Raw genomic sequence first — 18,932 nt, forward strand, 5'->3', positions numbered from 1 at the left:
AAGAAACTATATGAACAGCTTCTAGTAAATTGTCATGTTCACTGAATCGGGCTACAAGCACTTGGTTGATTGTGACTGAACATGGTGCCTTGTAATTTCAGGAATACTTTCAGATAACCAAGTATCTACTTTATGGTATGCTCTCAAATGTTTGCATGATTTCAACAACTGAATGACCATCCACACTGTACACTTTCGTAAATTTCAGCTATTACCAGTTTGTCCAGTTTTATACTGGCTCACCTAAGAAAGTGTGTGTAATTACTTTTCTCAGCTGCCTCTTACAGACACGTCAGACTTTTGCAGTTGCACTATGAACCAAAATCTGCCTGTTGTTTCTTCCATAGCTGAACTTACCGTAAACATCAAACAACAAACAACAAAAAGTGCAGGATGAGTAACAATACAGGGAGGGAAGATTGCTGCTCGCATATAGAGAAGGTGTCGAGTTGCAGAAAGGCACAACAAAAAAGAATGCTAGAAATAGTAATGGAGATAGTAGCAAGTTTTTGCTGTGTCGATTACAGAGTGTTCTATTTCTGAGGCAGGATTTTGTCCGTAAGCTTAATATTTCTAAATATTATTTTTTGTTGTGCTTGCCAGGGATGCTTGGTGCCTTCTCTACAAAATGAGCAGCATTCTATTTTTACTGTACACATATTGCATCTACATCTACATTCCACAAGGTACCTTATGGTGTATGTGGCAAAGGGTACTTGTGTACCAAGAATGATAGTTGTCAGACCTCTGTGTGTGATCAAATCTCTCTAATTTTTACCATCATGATCATTTCATGTGATATACAAGGAAGAAGCTATATATCTAGGAATGTACGCACTCCGATTTTGACAATAGATGACACTGATATACGACACCTATTTTGTATCATCTGCCACCGGAGTTGGATGAATATCTCCGTGAAGCTTTTGTGTTTATATGCTCCTATTCTTCATATCTTCACTATTTATTCTATTAATCCTGTCTGTAAAGGGTCACAAACTAATGAGCAATATTAAAGTACCTGTCAAATAAGAGTTTTGTAGGCTATCTCCTTAGAGGATGGACTGCACTTACTGATGATCTTTCCAATGAAACTGTCTGGCATCTACCCTTGCTATGATTCATTTTATATGATAATTCCACCTTATGAGGGTGGCTTTGTAAGGCTGGTAAAAAAGCAAGAAAAAAATATTTGTTTTGTAAACAGCTCACCTTACTTATTGACAGTCTCCTTTGAGGGATGTACAATTGATCCAGTGAACCTCCACCTTTTTCATCTCATCGGAAAAATAGGTTCTGTCAAACTCTGCAAAATACTCACTGACCAAAACTATCTCTACCTCATTTGATGTTACTTCCTTCCCAGCAAGACACAGTTTCAAGTTAGGGGACAGGAAGAAGTCACTTAGGGGCTAAACCTGGTGAATAGGGTGGATGACGAACCATTACAAAGATCATTTCATGCACTTTCACCAAGTTTATCATGATTTTTAGGAAGGTGCATGATCCTAGTGAAACAGCACTTTTTTGTGTGCCAACCTTGGTCTTTTTCTCAGCCAAAGTAAGTTTCAAATGCTCCAACAATGCAGCACAGTAGAGTAAAATTATGGTTCTGATTTTTCCCAAGTAACCTATGAAGATTATTCTTTGGGAATTCCAAACAATAGTGGCCATCACATTACCAGCTGACAGAATGGTCTTTGCCTTCTTTGGTGCACTTTCACCAACCTTTGTTTATTGTTTTGATTGTTGTTTTCACTCTGGTGTGTAATGATGAATCCAGGTTTCATCAACAGTCACAAATTGGTGCAAAAACTCTGTGATTAAACATCACCAGACACTGTGTTGAAATGTTGTGCTGGATGCACATTTGGTCGATTGTGAGCAATTGCTGCACCCACCTCGCACACAGTTTCTTCATAGCCAGTATAGCCAGTTCTCCGTGCAGAATATTACGCACTCACTCAGTTGCAATGCCTGCAGTCTCGGCAATCCCACAAATTTTTATCTGGCAGTCTTGCATTACCATACCATGTATTCTGTCAGTGGTTTCCTTTGGGGTGATGCTAACTGGGCAGCCAGAGTGCGCTTTGTCTTTGCTGCTTGTCTAACAATGTTTAAATTCATCAGTCTAAAAGTAATTGGTCCTCAATGATGGTGCAGAGTAATCAATACACTGACCAATTCAGACAGCTGTCAATAACGATCTATACACTATACATAATTGAAATTCTTTATACTATCCTTGGACTAATCAAGCTTGTCAATCATGAAGGTGCAACGAAAATGTTCCATTCTTTCACAGAAATTTACCAGACTTACCAAACCACCCTTGTAAATCATTCCACATATTCATACTCCCAGATACTTAATGGGTGTCACTGCTTCCAGTGGTTGTTTAGCTATTGCATGATCACTCAGAAATGGTGTTTCTGCCTCTTTATGTGAATTTGTTTATGCTGCAATTTGCCTGACAATCCCTGCACCAACTGTCAATTGTGTGATGGTCTTCCCATATTTTGCTACAGTTTTCTAGCACTACGACTTCAAAAATGATACTATTATGTATACAGAACATCTTCCGATATTATCTTCTCAAGTCATATACATAATCAGAATAATAATAGTCCTATAACACTCTCTTGGGGTAAACCCAAAATTACTTTTATAACTGAAGATGTCCCTCCATTAAGAATGTCATGCTGTGTTCTGTTTGCTAGGAGCTCTTCAATCCCATGACAAAAGTGCTCTGAATTTCCATGTACTCATATTTTTTTCATTAATACTGTTCATTAGTATTTGTAATAAGTGAATGGTTCAAGTTTTTATTGATTCTACTTGTAATATAAGGATATTATGACAACCCAATCACAAAATTTTAAATGTCGTAAATTTGCCAGGCCTTTTATCAGATTGTTTATTTGTGATATAAAGTGTTCTTGATTGACTTTTCAATAGAAAATTATCACATGAGATAAATTTGAGATTACAACAAAGATTGTCTGCCAATTTATTAATACTAAGGCCCATTAGAGATTATAAAGTAAACCTGAAACAACAACTCAGCAAGATACATGTAACTTACGTGTCAGCCTCCAAAATCTTTATCAATTGTGGTTTCTTGGTAATATCCACTATCTTTGTCACAGCTTCAATTACAGGTTCTGCTTCTAGTATCAAATCCCCCTATAATAAAATCAAAATTACATAATTAGATCATTAAATACAAAAATCTATTGAGTACCTTGGCTGTTCCAGTGTACTGATAGCTATTCAGTCACTACATGCTATTCACAAAAGAATGGTAAAAAAAGAAAGAAAGAAAGAAAGGAAGGAAATGGACGTACAAGGGGACATGCCAGTCTGCAGCTTTCATCTCACAGTGGGAAAAAAACTCCTATTAAAGAAACTTTAAGAAAATCATAATACCCAGTCATGAATAATGTAAGTGTGTGTGCCAGAACATTTCAACATGTAAGTTCACCATAAAATGTTACTACCTTCCCCGTTGACATTAAGACTCACATACCATCAGGAATATTATTCAGGTAATAACTGAACAATCCTATTGTTGCTTGTCAGCAAACAATTTAACACTTAATCTGACAAAAATCCATGTCACATTGTGAAAGCAGTAATCACTTTGTGATAGAAAAAACAACTATTGACAGTAAAAGTAACAGATTTTCTTGTGTATAAAATGCATTAGTAGGAAAACATTACAGTGATGAGCTGAAAAAAAAAATGTTCATCTTGATTAGCACATAGAAGTCTCTCTCACTGTGTTCTGCAAGCAGCTATGATACATAGCTCTTCAAAAATGTTCACATTGGCAATCTGACAATCACTTGACAACATAACTAGTGTTCCTTTTCATCTCTTCAGAAACCTATTTCAATATGATATTAACCGACTTGCATGTATCTGCTGTCTGATAATCACTTGACAACATAACTAGTGTTCCTTTTCATCTCTTCAGAAACCTATTTCAATATGATATTAACCAACTTGCATGTATCTGCTGTCCCCTAAGTTACAGACCAAATATTTCATTTCTTGCTTGTAATCATTTCTGTAAGTGTCATTTTAAAATTCAGTGCTGACCAACTAAACACCTTATAAATCAGTTAATATGCATTTTTTTACTGGGGAAAAGATGAAGTAGCTCATGACACATCAAAACTGATTCAAAGGAGTGTTGTGGTCAGTGGTAACTTGCACAACTGATTTTGGGTGGTACACATGTTTTTCACTAAAATCATTAAAGACAATCAAAAAGTTGTGATTTGGATGATAGAAGAAATGCAAAATATTTGTGAAGCTGTAGTCTGCAGATCTATCATGGAAGAGATGCTGAACGACAGACTTTTCCACACAAGCTTAGGCAAGAGAGCAAATGGGCAAGGCTTGTTATCCGCAATCGACTGTGTCAAGAACACTTTCATCAATCTGATTAATGATGGCTTACACTTGATGTTGTCTCTATAAACTTGTAACAAAATGCAAGTTTTGAATAGGCCAGTGAAACATTTTTGAGCCCAAAAAATTGGGCTTTCCACTATCATGGATAAAAACAATGTTAATTTCCATCAACAGCAATGGCATAATACACAAAGAATTGGTGTTTTCAAGTAGGATAGCAAACAATGTACTCTATCAGCAATTAATATCACTTGCTAACTTGAATGCTAATGCCTTGACCTTTCATGACTTTTCTCTCCTATATGAAAATGCCCTCGCTCATTTAGCATCAATGAATTACCAGGGTCTGTTGCTGAAAATCTACTCTGAACATTGCCTGCATACCCTATTAACCATACAGCAACTGTTTTCCTCCCACTTGAAGAGAGTCTTATTGCCCACAATGTATAAACCCATGTAACATTTAGTGTATTTAATACCATTTTTATTATTTGCAATTACAAAAGAAGGTATTAGTGGGCAGAAGAAAGTGCTAACCACCCTTTCACAAGGACTAGTATGATCACATTGTCTACTCCATTTTCAAATGTACCACATATTGCTAATAAGTATTTCCATTTGTACCGGAAAGAATTTTATAAGCTATTTGTCTTATTGCATTTATGTTCCTGAATGGAAGCACTGGCTAATCATTTTGTCTTCTCAGAGTTATTTGTGCATAACTTTGATCAAGTTATGTGATGATACAATAGACACTCAAATCAGGAGGAGCAGAGTTCAAATCTTTATCTGGTCATCCACATTTAGGTGTTATGGTTTCCCTACATGCTACAATGATTCATAAATGAGACCTTGACCAATGCTCTCCCCCCTCTTCATCCAAATGCTGTGAACTACTATGAAGTGCACAGTGGTAAGGCACTTCCACTTTGTAATACATACCATGATTTCACTCAATATCCATCTACATATGTAGTGAACAAACAATGATTGCTAAAATGTCTCTTGTGCTATGGTCAGGAAGTGAACAAACAATGATTGCTAAAATGTCTCTTGTGCTGTGGTCCCTATATGTGTCACACATAGGGAACTTACTATTCGATCTTGAAACTTTCTAAGCAGGCTTTCATGGAAGAGATGACCTCTATCTTCAAATGTCAGCTAGTTAACATTTTTCAGCACTTCTCTGGCAATCTTGTGGGTCAAACAAATCTGCAACCATGTGTGCTGCCCTGCTTTCTATCTGTTCAATATATCATGTCAGTCCTATTTGCTATGGGTCCTACACACTTGAGAAAGATTCTACAATAGGATGCACAAGCCCAGATGGCTGTGCGCATTAAGAGGCACACTTCTGTGACATAGGGAGGCATGATGGCCCTGAATCGAATCAATCTTGTTGGCTAATGGTGGCGCCTGGTGTGCCGGTTAGCCTGGATGAGGCTTTTAGATGGTTTTCCACAGCAACCTACATTAAATACTGTGCTGGTTCCTATGTTCTGCATCAGATACATGATGAATGAACACTTTGAAAAATGATGTCAGTGTTGATCATGGGATTATACTAGATGCAGACAGAAGGGGTACACCAATTCCTGCCTCTGGGGTTGGGGGTAATAGGCCATATGTGAGTATGGTTTGTTCTATACAAAACTGGAGACAACCATACCAATCCTGTCATGGCATTTGCTGTATATGGGTCACTGGAAAGAAAGAATGTATGATTGTCTTGTAAAAAAATTCTTTGGAGACTGCCAACATTTTCCCAGCAACCTACCAATTAACTAAACGCTGCCACTTGCTTTACCTTCTACTGAGTGTGTGTGATCTTTTCATTTAATGAAGCCAAGAATTTTGGATTGTTGATATTGTAGTCATTAGATACTACAATTCTGCATTTTTTGAAGTTCTCACGTTTCCTTTCTTAACATTGAAAACAAGTTACCATTATTTGCCCCACTCTGAGATCTTATCAAGATGTGACTAGATATTTATGTAACTTCCTATGTGCTTTAAGAATATTTACAATTACACGCAATTGCAGAGACAGCATCAACTACAGTTTTCATATGCTTTCTGAAGTACTGTACTCTGCTCTTACAAGCTGCAATTTTATTTCCCTTTGTTTCAGTTCAACACTCATTCTCCAGTATGCCAGAATATTTTTGATGTGTCAACTCATTTATCAATTTATGTTTGGGCATTTCTGCTTCATGTAATAATGACTTTTTTTATTAAATATTTACAAATGTAAGAGGCACTCATCTCCCCAATTGCTGTGCTCTCAAATTGTTTCTGAAAATAATCTCTTAACAAAGGTTCCATTTAGTTCCTGTACAGGCTCCTCTTTTGAACAAGATATTACATGACACAAAATATTACATGACACTTAATATTTTTGATTTTTTATAATTTTGTGTGTGTGTGTATTGGGGGGGGGGGGGGGGGGGGAGATTTACGCACTTGCTATTTCCAAAAATTGATTTAATGAGTAGAAGGAGTTAATTTCCTTTTAAATGTAAATACTATATGGCTATCTGTCAGACTTTTGATGCTATCAGGTAAGTGACCAAAGACTTTTGTGGCAGCATAATTTACCCCCTTCTGAGCCAAAGTTAGATTTGACCTTGAGTAGTGAAATCATTCTTTCTCCTAGCGTTGTAGCCATGTTCGCTGCTATTACTTTTGAATTCCTTCGGATTGTTAATAACAAATTTCATAAGTGAATATATATATATATTGTGAGGCTACAGTGAAGATCTCTAGCTCTTTAAGTAAGTATCTGCAGGATGATCTTGATTACACACTCTTGTGCAGTGAACACTCTTTTATTCAATGATGAGTTACCCCAGAATATGATGCCATACGAAAGCAGAGAATGAAAATAGGCTTGTAAGCTAATTTACTGAGATGTATATTGCCAAAATTTGCAATGACCCTAATAGCATAAGTAGTTGAACTCAAACATTTCAGCAGATCTTCAATGTGTTTTTTCCAGTTCAACCCCTCATCAATGCATATACCTAGAAATTTTGAATATTCTATCTTAGCTACCAATTTCTGATCGAAGTCTATATTTATTAATGGGGTCATTCCATTTACTGAGTGGAACTATATGTACTGTGTTTTGTCAAAGTTTAATGAGAGCCCATTTGCAGAGAACCACTTAATGATTTTCTGAAAAACATCGTTTACAATTTCATCAGTTAATTCTTGACTGTTGGGTGTGATAGTTATACTTGTGTCATTGGCACAAAGTACCAGCTTTGCATCTTCGTGAATATAGAATGGTAAGTCATTAATATATATTAAGAACAGCAGAGGACCTAAGACTGAACCGAGCAGCACCCCATTCTTGATTGTTCCCCAGTTTGAGAAATCACCAATTTTTGCATATTATGTGAACTGCTTATTTCAACTTTCTGCACTCTTCCAGATAGATATGATTTAAGCCATTTGAGCACTGTCCCATTCATACCACAGTACTTGAGCTTATCTAGAAGTATTCCATGATTTACACAATCAAAAGCCTTTGATAGATCACAAAAAATCCCAATGGGTGACTTCGGGTTACTCAGAGCATTTAATATTTCTAAGTGAGAGTTGTTGTTGTGATCGTCAGTCCTGAGACTGATTTGATGCAGCTTGTAACATTACAGGACATATTGGGACGTATTGAAGTATTCGATACTGTAGACTTTTAGGGGATGTCGATACAGATATGCAAAATGTAAAGGGAAACTTTGGTGATGTTTAAATATTGTACTGTGTCAGTATTAGGACATTTTGCACAGAAAGAACAAAAATAGAATTAATGTAAATATATATTAGTGTTAGTAACCTATTTTCATTCGATTTTGTAATTATATTTCATTTTGTGGAGGAGGGACTCGCTGTTTGCTGTAGCTCTGATTAATTGTGTGAATTATCAGTTTTGAGCTGGATTGTTTCGTATAATATGGACAAGATACGTTTGGGAACTCACCAGCTAGAGAGAGGGTCTGTGAATGAACGTTTGGTGCACACTTCTGGAACTTTCTATGGAGAAATTCTGTATTGTGATCGCAAAAATACGAAAACTTGTGAAAACTGTTTCATGGCCTAGTTTCGAAAGACGATTTGTATCAAGAAATATTGCTGAAGGGATTTATTTACGTTTTGAAACACGATTTAAATCATTTTACATATAAATAGTTGTTCTAAATCACTCAAGAAATATCCAGAATCAAATGTCAAGATATTTCTGGAAACATCGGTACAAATCTGGTGAAGGTTATCCAGAATCAGGTAGAAAAATGTTATAAAATCTATTTGGAAATTATGCTTGTAAGAATTTATATACACTGATCCTTTTACTTACTTTAATCTGTACTAAAATTCTGTAATGTCTAATTTAGTTTTGGGTCGTGAATTGCTATCGTATTGTAAACAAAACATTGTTAAAGACTCTCATTGTTTGGAAAGATATTAATACACCTAGGAGTTGTCAGTTCAGTTCAGTTCGGATATGCAGTGCGGTTAGCTCGGAGAGTCAGTTATTGAGTCTGTGAAGTCTGTCAGTTCTGTTTGTAAATAAATGTCTGTAATGAAGAATTACTTGTTGTCGTCAATATGAACTCAAGACCTTTTGCACGAAGCAGACACCACCTAATGCAACGTTTTAATTTGGTGTTGAGGAGCTCAAATGTTATAATTTGGTGCACAAAGTCTTGGGACGTTATAATTTGGTTGAGGAAGCTGGGATGTTATAAGCTCTCCACGCTACTCTGTCCTGTGCAAGCTTCTTCATCTCACAGTACCTACTGCAACCTACATCCTTCTGAATCTGCTTAGTGTATTCATCTCTTGGTCTCCCTCTACGATTTTTACCCTCCACACTGCCCTCCAATACTAAATTTGAGATCCATTGATGCCTCAGAACATGTCCTACCAAGCGATCCCTTCTTCTAGTCAAGTTGTGCCACAAACTTCTCTTCTCCCCAATCCTATGCAGTACCTCCTCATTAGTTATATACGGCATTTTACATTGAAAAACCCTTCTGGAAACCAAACTAACATTTTGTTAAAACTTTATTTTTACAAAGGTGTGAAGCTACTGTACAATACATTACTTTTTCAAGAATTTTGGATAAGGCAGTCGAAGAGAGATTGGGCGATAGTTGTTGACATCAGACGCATCCCCCTTTTTATGCAGTGATTTAAGAATGGCATACTTCAGTCTATCTGGGAAAAATTCCCTGCTTCAGTGAGTTACTGCATATGTGGCCAAGAATCGCACTTATCTCTTGGGAACAAGCTTTTATTATCCTGCTGGAAATGCCATCAATTCCATGTGAGCTTTTATTCTTGATAGAGTTTATTATCTTCCTAATTTCAGAAGGAGAGGTGGGTGGAATTTCAGTTGTATCAAGTTGTGTGGGAAGGCCTCTTCCATTAACTGCCTTGCTTCTTCTAATGAACATTTAAATCCTATATTTTCTCTACAACATTTAAAAAATGATCATTCAAAATATTTTCGACTTCCAGCTTGTTGCTTGTCAAGTTTCCATTCACTTTGATGGTAATGCTGTCATTCTGTACTCTTGGTTACCCTGTCTCCCTTGTAATAATATTCCAAATTGTTTTCATTTTGTTATCAGAGGTATTAATCTCAGACATGATGCACATGCTTCTGGACTTTTTAATAACCTTTCTTAATGTAGCACAGTAGTTTTTATAATATTTCGCTGTTTCTGGGTAATTACTCTTTCTTGTTGTTAGATACAGTTCCCTTCTGTGGTTACAATATATTTTTATTCCTTTAGTAAGCCAAGGTTTTTTGCTTGGTTTCTTGTAATTAGATTTAACTACTTTCTTGGGGAAACAGTTTTTCAAATTCTCTCACAAGTGTATCATGAAATAAGTTATATTCTAAATTAGTATCAGGTTCCTTGTACACCTCATCCCAGTCTAACTGCTGAAGATTTTCCCGGAAATTTCTAATTGTCGAGTCATTAATGGAACACAGAAGTTTCGAGGGTAGTTTTGAATTACTGAATGGCGCTATGTCATATACTGTAACTAGCTGAGCACCATGATCACAAAGGCCATTCTCAACAGGACAAGAATTTATGTTTTTAAACTTATCTTGGTCTATAAAAGTGTTATCTATCAATGTATTGCTGTCCTTTACTACCCAAGTAGGAAAATCAATGACAGATATGTCAAACTGAAAGAACCGAGCAACACTTCCAGGTCATTCTTCCTATTACGCTCTTTCAGTGAACCAACATTGAAGTCCCCACAAATAATAATTTGCTTTCCCCTATCTGACAGATAGCACAACAAAGCATCCCAGTTTTCCAGCAATAAATGAGTTTCTTGAAGGGGACCTATATACTGTTACAATTATGAAAGAGCCCTCCTTCAGTTTAAGTTGACAGGCCCATGCTTTTATATGTTGCTATAGACAGAACTTTTTTGTATCTAAAGTTTTTACACAGTGATGATTTTTGAACTATATATGGCAACTACTCCTCTCACCTTATTCTCTCTACTCATATGTGCGGCTAGCTTGTAACCACTGATATTTACCTTTTCCATATCAGACACAATGTGATGCTCAGGCAGGCATAGTATATTACATTATCAGATTCAATGTCAACCAAACAAACCAGGAGCTCATCTACTTTATTCTTCAATCCTGGAATATTTTGGGAAAAATGGTAACTTTTTTTTTTACTTTACTTTTGTAAGAATCTACTTTTTTCTTTAATCCGCCAATATTTTGGTTAAATATGGTAACACTATTATTTACTTTACTTTTGTGAGAATCTTGTGAGTTTTGGACTTCTTTAGCACCTGCCTGCCTGAACTTCTCATTGGACAGGGAAGGTCCCTGTTTTCCTTTCCCTGTTGCTTCATAACCTGGGTTGTGAGTAACTAAATCCACTTTCCCTTCTTCCCTTTCTTTCCCCTCTCTCCTCCCTGATGAAGGAACATTTATTCCGAAAGCTAGGAGCTTAAATTTTCGGTTGTTTTTTGTGTTTCTATCGGCTGTACTGAGCTGAGGTAAGTACTGGCCAGCCCCTCTATCTCTTTGTTAGTAATTGTTTCACAACTCCATATTTACTCTCCTGACAGAGCGGTTCAACTGGGGCTGATCATGCCGCATGAAAGCAGGCACCAGCCCAACATTGGTATATAACAATATGTGACCTTACTGAATCTGTTCTGGTGGAGATAAACAAGAAAAAATATTCTGTTTAGTTTTTCTGTGATATTGCCAATGAATCTGATTGCATACATAAGAAAAATCTACTTGAGAAACAAATGCTAAAGCATCCCTTCCAGTAATCGAGTCTTTGACAATATAAAATAGAGGGTCACATTAACAAATGACACAACAGGAATAAGACTAAATTCATAGTGGGCAAATATTAAATATGGTGTGTTGCAAGGTTCAGTGCTTGACCCACTCTTATTATTAACCTATGAAAATGATTAGCCTGCAGCATCAGAGCATTCTTTGTTAATGTCTGGTATACTGATAAAGGGCCCAAACACATCCATTCTTGACAAATCCAAGGAAAAAAAATGAAACAGATTTACAAACTGTTCACTGAAAACCGTTTAACCCTCACTCATACAAAGACTCGTCCACTTCCCAGTATGTCAAAATGACAGGAGAGCAGTTTTGTCATATACAAGACACTTTTGTAATTTTGTTTTCACCCAGACATGTTTTAGCACTTTTTGTATTATCATCAGTGGAGTTATTTGTTTATTTTCTTTCTGCAAAATTGTTTTTAATGTTAACCTCTAAAGAAACTTTTGGTATGAAAAACTGTAAATTTGTAAACTGAGTGACTGTTGTCAAATATTTTTCATTAGTTTGCATATAGTAAAGAGTTGAGACACATATCGCTGATGTGAGGCATTCTATGTTTTTCATTATCACATGTCTAAAGATTCTAATTTTATAGTAAATTTGGAAATAGAGTGAATGTATACATTTGTTTACATATCTCATAGAAAGCTATTGGTTGATTATGCTGCTATCTTTAGATCTACTACACAATCTACAACTTGTCATTTGCAAACAGCAAAATGTGGTGTTGGGGATTTTAAATGCATTTCCAACTGAGAATTGCTATATATTGGGTTATTTAGAGTATTACTCACAGTTTTTTGGTGTTGAAAACCACACAGCCACAACAACAGATAATAGTGGCACAAACTCTGTGCTTAGTGAACAAATATTAGAAAATATATTTATAACAACAACAACAGCAGCAAAAGAAATAAGCATGTTACCTTGGCACAAACAAACAACACCATAACACCAAAAAACTCTAAGTAACAAACTAAATAGCCCAATGTACAGTGATTATCAGTCAGAAATGTATTAAAAAGGGGGCAGGGAGGGAGAGGGAGAGGAAATCACCACATTTTTACTAAAGATCTAGAACCTTTACACATATCGAGAATTTCTCAATTCTGTGATACAAGTCTCAACTCCATACTATATGGAAACTAATATAAAATATTTGACTGTAATTGCACATTTTACGAATGTAAGTATTTTGTGCTACAAGTTTCTTTATACGTTTTAACATGTAACAAACAATTTTGCATAAAGAAAATAAACAAATAAATCTGCTGTAGATAGCACAAAAAGAGCTGAACATGTCTGGGTGAAAACAAAACTACAAAATGGTGTCTTGCATCAAGCCGAATTCTTGTCCAATTTTTCTTAGCAAGCTTCATCACAACAACAAGAAGAACAACAATTATTTACTGTCTGGCAACCAGAAGTAGATACAAATGGGCACACATTCTAGCCACTGAGATGGGCATTAAACTGAAGTGGCACCATTACATGGGTAAGTTAACTAAAAAGACTCTGTTCTGCCTGCATTGCACCTATAGACGTAAATCTTTCTCATTGGGCTGACTTGTGTGTGGGAGGATTGCTTACGTACTTAGCATATTTTCAGTCATTAGTTTCCTATTGTTTAATTTCCTAGGGAAATGAAGCTAAGGTAAGGAAGTATTTACATAAATGTGCTGTGTGAAAACTGTTCAACAATGATAACAGAACACCTCACAAAAGCCCCTTCTAGGACCTAGGGACTCTATCACTTATAAGTCAATACATGTACTCCCTAATGATGTTTGTCAACAACAATAAAAAGGAATATGGGATGAGCTATACAATTCTCAAACACAATATTAGAAGTAAATATAATTTTCTTATAGATTACGCATCTCTATCGGGTTTTCCTTTTACTCTGATGTCTATAACAAGTTACTGACATACATATGGCAAAATACCGAAAATCATCAGATATTAAACAAAAGAACACTTCATTAGCCACTCCTACAATTTATAAGAATCTTGCTTTGTTTGAAGTATTCGAAAGAAACAGCAGCTGAGTTGTATAAGAAAAAGGAGAAGTGGCTTTTTCAAAGTACAGCTATTTTTCTCTCTAAATGAATGCATGAGTGAAAGAGTTCTGTGCCGTGCATAATAATATGGATGAAAAATACTTCATCTTTTGAAAGGGAGGGGGGGGGGGGGGGGGGTGATCAATCAGTAGGCAAAGCAAAAAGTGCAAAGATAACACAAATACCTTGTCTTTTTTCAGATCTGGTGGTATCCTTAACAACATCAGATTGTCAGATGCTGTTGTTACAACAATTTCTTGGATGCTGTTTAGAGGCAGATTATGCTTCAATTTGAAAGTCTTTCCATCTAAGACATACAACGACTTGCTTGTTACTAGCATGGCTCGCTCTCTTGGTTTGTAACCATGCCGATCATACTTTGTCACAGAAATTGAGTACTGTAAAAAAAAAAAAAATTATTACAATGAATTAAATATCTAACCTCTTACTTAACAAATGTAGCACCAAGAATTCAGAATAATTACCAACACACCCGCCTAGCCTTTAGTACAATATTAAATAAAAACTAGGACAGTAATAATATCACCCTCATTCAGCTGTTAAGTGGATTATTGAAAAATTTCTCCTTTTGAATAAAAAGTGAATTTCAATGGTAAAACAAGGAATAAGTTATCACAACTTTCTGAAATTTGCGTAACCTTTTTCTGAATCTGATGGTCAAATTCTTACAATGAAATCATCAAGTAAAACTATACTTCCCTGACATAAAAACACTTCTCAAATACATTAATCTGATCTCCCAATTTTGTTAAATTACTAATCAAGAACTTAGGATAAGGTAATGACACTGGTACAGCTTATTTTTTAGGCCATCAGAAAATTTGAGAGAAAGGTCATAATTAATAAAATATTTTGCATTTTGTTGCAAACATTTTGAAGTTGAAGCAACAGAGCTGTCTGAAAACATCAGTTTGAATGTATCTCCAACATCCGAACAAGAGTTCAGTGAAAAGTCATTATTTACAACTAACAAAGCCCATATCGCTTTGATTTTTAAAACACATTCCTGGCGCTAAATAATTCAATTAACTGTCAATCAAGTTTCCACATTGATGCACTACGTGCCTCACGTTTGTTTGAAATGTGAATACTTGCTTGGAATTGACTACGTGGTTGGATTTCTACTTTACTAGAGTTAACAATATTTTCACTTTTATATGAATGCATTCAAGGGTGCATTCATATAATTGATTCGCCTTGATGGGCAATGAACCCATATTCTTCTTTGGTGGGAATCTAAACTTAGTGAGCATGGATGACATGGGCAGGGACTGCAGGTATGTGATGCCAGGTGGGATTGTAAGCCAGCCACAGAGCATGCTGAGATAGTCCAATAAAACACTGTGTCCATATGGTGCTGTAGTTAACACCACTGTCTTTTAAGCAGGAGATCCCAGGTTTGAGTTCTAGTTCGGCACACATTTTCACTCATTGATTCGGCACAAAGTCCCAATGCAGCTACTATCATTAGTTTCTTCCCATCCCTTCCCTTTCTTGCTCTCCCCCTTCGATTTACATAATTTCTCTTTTACTTGGGACACTTGTAGATGAATAAGAAAAGTTTTTAAGGGAAGGCTGACAAATTGGGAATCAATTTCAGAGCCTAACAACTGCTTACTGAAAACATTTTTCTCTAATGACACTTTCATGACTTAGATATGAAAAAAATTAATTAGAAACAGAAATTCATCAGTTTAGAAAAGTATGAAATACTCTCGCAGAGAGAGAGAGAGAGAGAGAGAGAGAGAGAGAATAACCACTCTAGGCCCTTACTTCCCCATGACTCAGCCAACTTCTTAGAAAGTGTTCCCCGAATTCCCCAGACCTTCGTACAATTCTGTGACTTTCTCTGGCCTACCAGAGCTACACCAACTTTCCAGAAAATTGTGAAAATGAAGGGGCACACTAATATTAAATCCCACACAAATTGTAAAGGCAAAAGTTTGTATGTATGTTTGTTATTATGTAAACTTTCAGCCTGCATTTGCATAACCAAAGAAACTTTAGGGAGGTTGGCTATAATAATGTAGCCTTCTTCAGAAATGACCAATATAAAATTAAAACATGCCAGACAATGGCCTTGTTAAACTTAAAATGTTAGTACTACAGTACATAGCCACAAGACTGCATCACTTCTACTAATGTTTTGCTGATAGGCCACATAAATAGGCCAGACAGGTGGGCCCCAGTCACCGAGTTATAACTGGGCACCGCCGACAGCGATGCAGCTAGCTCAGCTGGTGGGCACGTGCATTCCAATGCTCTCTTTATCTTTATGTTCACATACACATTTCATGTAATCATTATTTTCTACAAGTTTAAGGCCTTTTTTTTAATAATTGATATATGTAAAATAGTGTATCACTAATTTTGAGCTTCGTAAAGGTTGCATACACATGAATTTTTATAACTGCCTTGATAATGGTTGGTTGGTTTGGGGAAGGAGACCAGACAGCGAGGTCATTGGTCTCATCGGATTAGGAAAGGACGGGGAATGAAGACGGCCGTGCCCTTTGAAAGGAACAATCCCGGCATTTGCCTAGAGCGATTTAGGGAAATCACGGAAAACCTAAATCAGGATGGCTGGACGTGGGATTGAACCATCGTCCTCCCAAATGTGAGTCCAGTGTCTAACCACAGCGCCACCTCGCTCAGTGCCTTTATAATGACTTTATAATGACTTGTGGTGTGTCAAATCCCTATGTACTACTTAGTAACCCGTTAAATCTAATACAGTATACTGCTTATTACTCACGCCAATATCATGGCTATGACATACAGCCTTTTTGTTCCTATTAGCCCACACATACTACAGTAGTACAAGTTTATATGCCAACTAGCTCTGTAGATGATGAAGAAATTGAAGAAATGTATGATCAAATAAAAGAAATTATTCAGATAGCGAAGGGTGACGAAAATTTAATAGTCATGGGTGACTGGAATTCGGTAGTAGGAAAAGGGAGAGAAGGAAACGTAGTAGGTGAATATGGACTGGGGCAAAGAAATAAAAGAGGAAGCCGCCTGGTAGAATTTTGCACAGAGCACAACTTAATCATAGCTAACACTTGGTTCAAGAACCATAAAAGAAGGCTGTATACATGGAAGAAGCCTGGAGATACTAAAAGGTATCAGATAGATTATATAATGGCAAGACAGAGATTTAGGAACCAGGTTTTAAATCGTAAGACATTTCCAGGGGTAGATGTGGACTCTGACCACAATCTATTGGTTATGACCTGTAGATTAAAACTAAAGAAACTGCAAAAAGGTGGGAATTTAAGGAGATGGGACCTGCATAAACTAAAAGAACCAGAGGTTGTACAGAGTTTCAGGGAGAGCATAAGGGAGCAATTTACAGGAATGGGGGAAAGAAATACGGTAGAAGAAGAATGGGTAGCTTCGAGGGATGAAATAGTGAAGGCAGCAGTGGATCAAGTAGGTAAAAAGACGAAGGCTAGTAGAAATCCTTGGGTAACAGAAGAAATATTGAATTTAATTGATGAAAGGAGAAAATATAAAAACGCAGTAAATGAAGTAGGCAAAAAGGAATACAGACGTCTCAAAAATGAGATCGACAGGAAGTGCAAAATGGCTAAGCAGAGATGGCTAGAGGACAATTGTAAGGATGTAGAGGCTTGTCTCACTAGGGGGTAAGATAGATACTGCCTACAGGAAAATTAAAGAGACCTTTGGAGATAAGACAACCACTTGTATGAACATCAAGAGCTCAGATGGAAACCCAGTTCTAAGCAAAGAAGGGAAAGCAGAAAGGTGGATGGCGTATATAGAGGGTCTATACAAGGGCGATGTACTTGAGGACAATATAATGGAAATGGAGGAGGATGTGGATGAGGATGAGATGGGAGATGCGATACTGCGTGAAGAGTTTGACAGAGCACTGAAAGACCTAAGTCAAAACAAGGCCCCGGGAGTAGACAGCATTCCATTGGAACTACTGACGGCCTTGGGAGAGCCAGTCCTGACAAAACTCTACCATCTGGTGAGCAAGATGTATGAGACAGGCGAAATACCCTCAGACTTCAAGAAGAATATAATAATTCCAATCCCAAAGAAAGCAAGTGTTGACAGATGTGAAAATTACCGAACTATCAGTTTAATAAGTCACAGCTGCAAAATACTAATGCGAATTCTTTACAGACGAATGGAAAAACTAGTAGAAGCCGACCTCGGGGAAGATCAGTTTGGATTCTGTAGAAATGTTGGAACATGTGAGGCAATACTGTCCCTACGACTTATCTTAGAAGCTAGATTGAGGAAGGGCAAACCTACGTTTCTAGCATTTGTAGACTTAGAGAAAGCTTTTGACAATGTCGATTGGAATACTCTCTTTCAAATTCTGATGGTAGCAGGGGTAAAATACAGGGAGCGAAAGGCTATTTACAATCTGTACAGAAACCAGATGGCAATTATAAGAGTCGAGGGTCATGAAAGGGAAGCAGTGGTTGGAAAGGGAGTGAGACAGGGTTGTAGTCTCTCCCCGATGTTGTTCAATCTGTATATTGAGCAAGCAGTGAAGGAAACAAAAGAAAAATTTGGAGTAGGTATTAAAATCCATGGAGAAGAAATAAAAATGTTGAGGTTCGCCGATGACATCGTAATTCTGTCAGAGATAGCAAAGGACTTGGAAGAGCAGTTGAACGGAATGGATAGTGTCTTGAAAGGAGGATATAAAATGAACATCAACAAAAGCAAAACGAGGATAATGGAATGTAGTCGAATGAAGTTGGGTGATGCTGAGGGCATTAGATTAGGAAATGAGACACTTCAAGTAGTAAAGGAGTTTTGCTATTTGCGGAGCAAAATAACTGATGATGGTTGAAGCAGAGAGGATATAAAATGTAGACTGGCAATGGCAAGGAAAGCATTTCTGAAGAAGAGAAATTTATTAACATCGAGTATAGATTTAAGTGTCAGGAAGTCACTTCTGAAAGTATTTGTTTGGAGTGTAGGCATGTAGGGAAGTGAAAGATGGACAATAAATAGTTTGGACAAGAAGAGAATAGAAGCTTTTGAAATGTGGTGCTACAGAAGAATGCTGA

General features: G+C 36.7%; 1 protein-coding gene across 3 annotated transcripts in view; it reads right to left on the bottom strand.

Moving 5' to 3' along the window:
• The window catches only part of LOC126349682 (unconventional myosin IC), a 397,905-nt gene that overhangs the window by 17,705 nt on the left and 361,268 nt on the right, over positions 1-18,932 (bottom strand). For all 3 annotated transcript variants that reach the window (XM_050002452.1, XM_050002450.1, XM_050002453.1), the window contains 2 exons: positions 14,037-14,249; positions 3,086-3,186 (listed from right to left, as the gene is read on the bottom strand). In XM_050002452.1, the coding sequence (XP_049858409.1) occupies positions 3,086-3,186; positions 14,037-14,249 (314 nt within the window). The remainder of the gene's footprint in view (positions 1-3,085; positions 3,187-14,036; positions 14,250-18,932) is intronic.

Source organism: Schistocerca gregaria, chromosome 1 (assembly GCF_023897955.1).
Source record: "Schistocerca gregaria isolate iqSchGreg1 chromosome 1, iqSchGreg1.2, whole genome shotgun sequence".
NCBI classification, from domain to species: Eukaryota; Metazoa; Arthropoda; class Insecta; order Orthoptera; family Acrididae; genus Schistocerca; species Schistocerca gregaria.